Genomic DNA, 8193 nt, shown 5'->3' with positions numbered 1-8193 from the left:
CTTGAATTTTGATCAACTACCTGGCGTTCTGTACCCAAAAGTAAGAATAGCACATGCTACGTTCATTTTATTGAATGTTAACATTTTTTTTTAATTATTTACGATTAAAATATTTTTTAATTTACTTCATCAAGAATAAATCCCATTTTTCATTTAATTTTAAATAACTTAGTCTTTCATATAAATTTAATATATTTACAATTATTTTTAAATAATTTTTATAATTTTTAGAATGAGAAGCAATTCCCATATAATTGAACTCCTAAAATCTGCACATAAAAAATATTAAGTTAACTTTATTTTTAATATTTGAAAAATCATTAAAATTGATAGAAGCTATCAGAATATAAATTTTTTATTTTTTTTTTTAATATTCTGTATCGATCATCGTGTGTTTTAGTTTTAACCCATTTGTGTTTAGATAGATGCACTTCTACGGGGGAAAGCAAGTCACTTATTGGATATGGGAAAGATTCTCTGCACACAAGTCCTTTGAAGATAATATTTTTACCTCTATTCTTCCTAAGGCTTTGGACCATCCAAGCATAGCCCTGATTCCAATTTTGCTCCACGTAGGACCATCAGTATCAGACTTTATTTTTACCTCGTGCCCTTCACCGGCTATCCCGGGTCACCTCGCTCCCCTCTTCTTACACAAACGTTAGACGAAGACTGTGTCTCCACCTCTCTCTTTCTCTCTCTCTCTATAAATATCATAGCTATAAGACATGTTCTTTTTTTCTCCTCTCCCTCTCTCTTTTTTTTTTATTCATCGTCTCTTCGCCGACCATACACCGGCGAAATCGCTCTTTGGTTCCCGCCAGGGGCGCTCTTTCTCCTCGCCATTTTTATGCTCTGCAAAGGTTTGGTCTCTGCCTTTTCCTCTGTCGCTTTCTCTGGACGTGTTATAGAAAACGTTTCTTCAAAGGCTTTAGATCTGGCGGTTTTGCGTTTTTGAAGCTCAATTTGAGTCTTTTTTCTCTGTTGAAGCCTGCAATTTCGGTCTTTTCTCATTTCAATTTCTATTCAAAGTGTTGTTAGGTGATAAGTTGATGATACGTTCACATTCTTTTTGTTCTGGTGGATCTTGATCTATTGTTCTTGATTTCAAGATTTTTTTTTAATTTAATGCTAAATGTATGTGAATTCAAGTGTAATGCATGCATTGAGAACAAAAATAGCTAGGAAGTTTTCTTTCTCAATTTTTAAGCTGTTAAACTTTCTTGATTTGTCTGCAAACTCTGTATTTTGGTCTTCAATGGTTTATCTGAATTTTTTTTTTAATTCATATTTTTGCTTCTATATCTGATTGAAAAATGTTTGCCCGTCTCAAATTTCCTCTCTCTCTCTCTGAAGCTTCATAATGCAGTATAAGGAGAAGAGTTTCTCTTTATAATTATTTATTTTTTATTTCAATTGATGTTCTCTAATAATAGAGAGGCCTAGTCGAATGGATAAGAAGTATTAAATTTTCCTTATAAATAGCCTTTTTGGTACGTTAAGTTTCCATTTTGAGCTTCCAAATCTTTTGAGCTTGCCTTTTCTATTTCTGGTTTGTGTTTGAACATTAGCATCCTTAAAGCTGGACATCTTCTCATTGGTGATAGAACCAAGTAGTCGGTGCAATTTTCAAGGATAGAAAGATATAAACATATGGATGGGACTAAAGAGGTGGGACTTAGGAATGTGAGCTCAACATGTTCAATCTCTGAAATGGACGATTTTGATCTCTCTCGCCTACTGGACAAGCCGAGGCTGAACATTGAGAGGCAGAGATCATTTGATGAGAGGTCACTCAGTGAGCTCTCAATTGGGCTCACCAGAGGAGGTCTTGATTACTGTGAGATCACTTATTCCCCTGGAGGCAGGTCAGGATTAGACACGCCAGTCTCATCAGCTCGCAACTCTTTTGAGCCACACCCAATGGTGGCTGATGCCTGGGAAGCACTAAGACGGTCCATAGTGTACTTCAGAGGCCAACCGGTTGGCACAATTGCTGCAATTGACCATGCCTCAGAGGAGGTTTTGAACTATGATCAGGTAATTCTTTAACTAAATTTTGATACTATAGTGGTTTTTCTAGCTTTCAGTATGATGAATGGGAGTGAGGCTTGGGAAATTTGCTATTGTAGTTTGTATTCTATAGAAGGTATGCTGTCAGATTGTAATCTGTCTCCATAATGAAATGAATTCATTATTGTAGTCATCCAGAAATTGAATTTGAATCTTTTTCCCTTTTGTTCTCATTTTCTTGTTGTGTAGGTTTTTGTTCGAGATTTTGTGCCTAGTGCCCTGGCTTTTCTGATGAATGGTGAGCCTGAGATAGTTAAGAACTTCCTTTTGAAGACACTACATCTTCAAGGGTGGGAAAAGAGAATAGATCGATTCAAGCTCGGGGAAGGGGTAATGCCAGCTAGCTTTAAAGTTCTTCACGATCCTGTTCGGAAAACAGATACTCTTATGGCAGATTTTGGTGAGAGTGCAATTGGAAGAGTGGCTCCTGTTGACTCTGGTTTCTGGTGGATCATTCTGCTGCGTGCATATACCAAGTCTACTGGAGATTTGTCTCTGGCAGAGACTCCAGAGTGTCAAAAGGGGATGAGGCTTATATTGACTCTGTGCTTGTCAGAGGGGTTTGATACATTCCCAACCCTTCTTTGTGCTGATGGATGCTCTATGATTGATCGCAGAATGGTAAGTTGTTCTCTTGGTTTCATTTTAGCAAGCTCTCTCCCTTCCTCTCCCTCTGCCCAGCTCTTTCTCACTTTGTGTGAAAGTGAAGTAGACCAGCTCCATTAAACTTGAAAAAGCATTTTCTTGTACTTCCTCAAGATGACATGGTTATTTTGCTGCTTGGGTTTGTTTTGGATGCCTTGAAACTGTGGTTGACTTGATTTATTTTGGTATTATGAGGAAGATTCTAATTTGTTCAATTGCTTAGCATGGTAGTTAATGGATCATCTATTCATGCTTCATGAAATAATTGCTCTGCTGAAAAATAAATTCTGACAAGTAGTAGTCAGCAGAGATGGTGAACACAGTGACCAAATTGGTTATACAGTGGACGATACCCTCATTTTGGAATTTGGTAATGATACGAGATTGTTAATTACTCATTTACCTCAAACTCTAGGTGAATTTTGGAAGAGAAAAGCAATCTATTTTTTAAAAGGCTGATAACATAAGGTGATTTCGTGCATTAATAGTATATTTTAAAATTTATATGTAACTTGTGTAGTTTGTCACAGTTTTAACTTTTAAATGAGAGAAAATAAAGAAAACGTGCTTTATACTTGAGTAAAATGATTTAATATTGGATATCAAATGATCTACTGAGAATAAGTTAAGCCTCATGACTTCATGAAGATAAATGTATTAGGTTCTGTTGTTGAGCATTTAGGAGGTCAAATACTTTGGTTCTTACAACTCTCTAACTATACCTTAAAATAATGGCATAAAATTTTTAGTCGACCAATTTTTGTATGGGAATTCAACTAAGTTACTGCATTTTTGAGGTGTTACAGATATATAGGTTTTATATGAGTAAAGAAAATGGTTTCATGTGTATGCTAGATATCAATTTTATGGATTTTCCCCATATTCTTCTCATTAGGGACTTCTTTCATTTATTGTCTTGCCAGCACAGAAGAGAGTGCCTCCATTACCTATAAATTGAGCTGAAATATCTAATCTGTATTGAATATACAGTTTCTTTCTGTTCTGTTTTATAAGAATTGCTTTTCTGTCCTGGAATTGGATTTTCAGATTCATGTCATTTTGTATGATGGCCTCATCTAATGCCATCTTTCTACCTTTTCTCTTTATAGATAAGCCCTGTCAAAGAAAAGTAAATAGACTTGAATTTTTGTTATCTATATTACGGATGGATTAAACAAATATATATGCAAGAAACCGAAGTTTAGTTTTTCATATTATGCAGTGGCTCCTTTCTTCTCTTGTTTGGACAGATTAATGTGTGAACCATTTGATTCCTGTAAATTGTCATTCTGATGCATTTACTTTGATAGTTTCCTTATAATAGTTGCTCACAAAGAGGCCAAATCACCATTATCTGGTCTGTCTGTTGCCTCAACTACATGCTTGCATGCACAAAAATTTTTTAATTAATATTTTGAAATATTTTGACTACTTGACATTTGGAAGAGTAACTTAAATACTATTGATTGCATGTTCTATTGCATGTTCTATTGCATGTTATTTCGTCTGACTCCATGTTCTCTTGCATGTTATAATAATTTGAGTGCCCTATATTTTTTGTTGCAGTCACTTTATTCTATGTTATATACTTACATTGCATGTTATTCCGGTCAATATTTGGAAAAGTAATTTAAATGTTACTGATTGAATGTTCTATCACATGTTATTCTGTCTGATTCTATGTTCTACTGCATGTTATAATTTAAATGCCATTGCATTGTTTGTTGCAGTCCCTTTATTTGGAGTATTGGTATTGTTGTTAGAGTTACTGTTTAGAAAAACACTTTCTTAGATATATTAGGTAGAGAGTATTAAAAATTGATTACAATTTAAATTTGGTATGTTTTAGCGATAAGAATTCTTGAATAACAAAATAACTTTTCTCAAACTTCTTTTTTAACATCACCTAAAATAGTGCTTTTTCTAAAAACGCTTTTTTAACCCTGAAACACAATGCCAAACTGGGCCTTGTTCTTTTGAATTTTTGAGATGTTCAGGGATGACTGGTAATTTGTGTTGCAGGGCATTTACGGTTATCCTATTGAAATTCAAGCACTTTTTTTTATGGCATTAAGGTGTGCCTTGTCAATGTTGAAACATGATACAGAAGGAAAAGAATGTATTGAGAGAATTGCGAAGCGTTTGCATGCTTTGAGCTATCACATACGAAGTTACTTCTGGTTAGACTTTCAACAACTAAATGATATATACAGATATAAAACTGAGGAGTACTCACACACTGCAGTAAATAAGTTCAATGTTATTCCTGATTCAATCCCAGATTGGGTATTTGATTTTATGCCTACACGTGGTGGCTATTTTATCGGCAATATTAGTCCTGCAAGGATGGACTTTCGATGGTTTGCTTTAGGTAATTGTGTCGCCATTCTCTCGTCTCTTGCAACTCCGGAGCAATCAATGGCTATCATGGATCTTATAGAATCTCGCTGGGAGGAGCTGGTTGGAGAAATGCCTTTGAAAATAGCTTATCCTGCAATAGAAAGCCATGACTGGCGAATAGTAACTGGTTGTGATCCCAAGAACACGAGATGGAGTTATCATAATGGAGGATCTTGGCCAGGTTTGTCCATTTTCTCTCTCTATTTAAACTGAATATCTTTTGTTTTCTTATTAATGGAGTTTAATATGATGTTCATGCCGTTAGGATAGCATTCCTGTCATGTTTCACCAGAGGCCTTAGAACATTATTTGGTGTTATTTTGTTGAAAAGAGACTATTGATGAATTATACATAAAATTTATTGTATTCAGCCTAGTTATACCCTAGACATTTTGGACTAAAAAGTTTAGGAAGTATATATGTGGGCTCTACCTATTTTACATGTGGACCCCACCATATAACATGTGTCTTAGGTCCATGGACTTGGTCTAGACAAGAATTTGTTGTCAAGTGATTACTTAAACTTTATTTTTTTAGCAAATGAATCATTTTTCCCTTATAAAAATACAGTGCTTTTATGGCTGCTAACTGCTGCATGCATCAAAACTGGACGACCGCAAATTGCAAGACGTGCAATTGATCTTGCTGAGACCCGTCTGCTGAAAGATAGCTGGCCTGAATATTACGATGGGAAACTTGGGAAATTTATCGGTAAACAGGCAAGGAAATACCAGACGTGGTCGATTGCTGGGTACTTGGTGGCAAAGATGATGCTGGAGGATCCTTCACATTTGGGAATGATTTCCCTGGAAGAGGACAAACAAATGAAGCCAGTGATTAAGAGATCTTCTTCTTGGACTTGCTGATTAAGAGATCTTCTTCTTGGACTTGCTGATGAAGAGAGGCAAACAAACAAGCAAGCAAGCAGGATAAGTAGCAGAAAAAATAGTAGGAAAAGAAAACGTAAAGTGAGAAATGTTTGGTTTCGTTATACAGCATTATTCTTTGCCGTTTGTTGTTGTAGGTCTGATTTGAAAGTGTGGTTGTGTACAATAGCTTCTGCTAAGAACTACTGTCTTGCTTTTCAAATAAGAGAAACATCTGAATGGCAATTTGGAAATGCCATCCTTAGTTTATGTTAGCTTTTGACAGCAAAAATGGAATAAGATTTATCTTCATCGCCGAGGACTTGAGACTATAAAAGGTTACATTTTGAATTCATTCGTTGTGCATCCTTACCCTCCGCACTTTTCTGTTTTTTAAGCCCTAAAAATCTAAATGCTTTGCCAACTAGCAAAATATGAAATTCATTTAGATAAAGAAAATAATAAAAAGTTGGTTTGCTCTAAAGAATTAAAGGCAAAAGGATCATCATGAAGCCTTTTTTTAGCAAGAATATAAGACATAATTGAAATCAATAACATTAATTTAACTTGCAAGTCTAGAAATATCAGAAAAAAATTCCAGAAGGATCTCCAGGGACCACTCTTCCTTTTCTCTTGAAATCATCAGTTGTGCATCACATTCAATGCATATAGATTGAAAGAATCGATTTAATAATTTCAAAACTTCCCGTCAAGTTAATGATTCCAAAGCTAACGGATTAGATATGCCATGAATCCAAATACCAACCAACAGGATGACCAACAGAATTACTCATGGTGAGGTTCTGTTATGATGGGATATAGCATAGGACATGGGCAGAGCTGAAGGCATGGTTAGCTTTCCTCTTTTTTTAATAATTTTTCTCTACATCAGGAGCATTACACAAAATTAATAAAGCTTTACACTTGCCTTAGTTACTTAGGATTCTTAGCAAGTTTACTATAAAAGTTATATCCATTTTTCTTAATTTGTTAGCCCTAAAAATGATTAGAATACCATTAAATTTAAGTTCATTGATTTTATTTTTCTTAATTTTAGTACAATAGCGTAGGCTGTTTTCTCCTTTCACTATTTTAATTATAATTTTTAATGAGATATTTGCTAAAGTTTCTTAATTAATTATTTATTTTTTTTTTAAATTATGGTTAATAATTTACTGATTTCTATTTATACCCATATATATAAGTTACAAATTCTTTCACGAATAGCCGCTTAATGTTCTAATAACTATGATTATGATTATGGTGAGCTACAAATTTTCTCTCTGTATTTATATAATACAATCAACACCAAATGATCAACAAGATTTTTATGAAATTAATAAGGGTTCAGACTAAATAAAGTAGAAATAGACCCCAGTGATCATTACCTTGGAGTTAAACAGGATTTATTTTTAAGGGGTCAAAATAATATTTAATATTTATATAAATATATAATATTTTTTTAATTATATATATATAATTAATTAATTTTGAATTTTATCTTTTAATTTGGTTTATCTAAATTCGGCTCAATTAAATTTAAATTTTAAAAAAGAATTGAAAATTAAACTGAAGAACTAATAGAAAGTTCATTTCAATTCAGTTCTTTTATGATACTATCCTTATTTTGATTCTGATTTAATTTTATTTTTAAATTTAATTTTTTTTTTTTTTTTACAAAAAAGAATATATTCAATTGAATTGAACTAGGCACACCAATGCTTACATACTTGAGACTTTTCCTCTTTCACTTGCGCATGGGACACATCTCACACGCCACTTCCCTCTTGCTCACTTTCACTTGCACTAGTACACGCGAAGTGCTTCTGTCAGCCTTAATGCAAATAAGAGAGCCCAAAGGTCTATTTATAATCTGCCGAAGTTGGTGACTTCTAAATGGATAGGATACTCTTCAAAGTCAGCGGTAGAAACTTCCTTCTATGGCGATGCTTTTCTAATATATAAAATCCTCTATTGGATTGGTGGTAACAGATTTTATTAGACATTTCTAAAGCTGGTAGAGAACTCAAGAGTATGACACGCCATGTTGTTGAATGCTTCAATACTCCCTCTCAACACCTGTCCTTTTGCAACTCCTTCTTTCTCTTGTTTTAAAACTCCATGTATTTCTTGATCATAGTAGCCTTAAATTTAAGGATGGCAATTTTAGATATGACCCTTTAACGTAACACAAAAACAAAAAAATTAG

General features: G+C 34.0%; 1 protein-coding gene across 2 annotated transcripts; it reads left to right on the top strand.

Moving 5' to 3' along the window:
• Positions 1-701: 701 nt before the first annotated feature.
• Positions 702-6301, top strand: LOC110661631 (probable alkaline/neutral invertase D). Of its 2 annotated transcripts, none has more exons than XM_021820310.2 (5): positions 702-863; positions 1572-2040; positions 2263-2694; positions 4741-5299; positions 5689-6301. In XM_021820310.2, the coding sequence occupies exons 2-5, from the start codon at positions 1654-1656 to the stop codon at positions 5982-5984; spliced, it is 1674 nt and encodes a 557-aa protein (XP_021676002.1). In that variant the 5' UTR covers positions 702-863; positions 1572-1653; the 3' UTR covers positions 5985-6301. The 2 variants fall into 2 exon arrangements, with proteins under 2 accessions (XP_021676002.1, XP_021676003.1); XM_021820311.2 differs by having other exon boundaries at positions 708-863; positions 1608-2040.
• The last annotated feature ends 1892 nt before the right edge of the window (positions 6302-8193 follow it).

Source organism: Hevea brasiliensis, chromosome 16 (assembly GCF_030052815.1).
Source record: "Hevea brasiliensis isolate MT/VB/25A 57/8 chromosome 16, ASM3005281v1, whole genome shotgun sequence".
In the NCBI taxonomy this organism is placed as follows: Eukaryota; Viridiplantae; Streptophyta; class Magnoliopsida; order Malpighiales; family Euphorbiaceae; genus Hevea; species Hevea brasiliensis.
This window is presented reverse-complemented; position numbering and strand designations above follow the sequence as displayed.

What these genes read in the sequence shown, in the direction of transcription:
- LOC110661631 (XM_021820310.2), top strand. Translation starts at nt 1,654, where the DNA reads ATGGATGGGACTAAAGAGGTGGGACTTAGGAATGTGAGCTCAACATGT. An exon ending in AGGTTTTGAACTATGATCAG is followed by an intron (nt 2,041 to 2,262) that starts GTAATTCTTTAA and finishes CTTGTTGTGTAG; the next exon opens with GTTTTTGTTCGAGATTTTGT. An exon ending in TAATGGAGGATCTTGGCCAG is followed by an intron (nt 5,300 to 5,688) that starts GTTTGTCCATTT and finishes ATAAAAATACAG; the next exon opens with TGCTTTTATGGCTGCTAACT.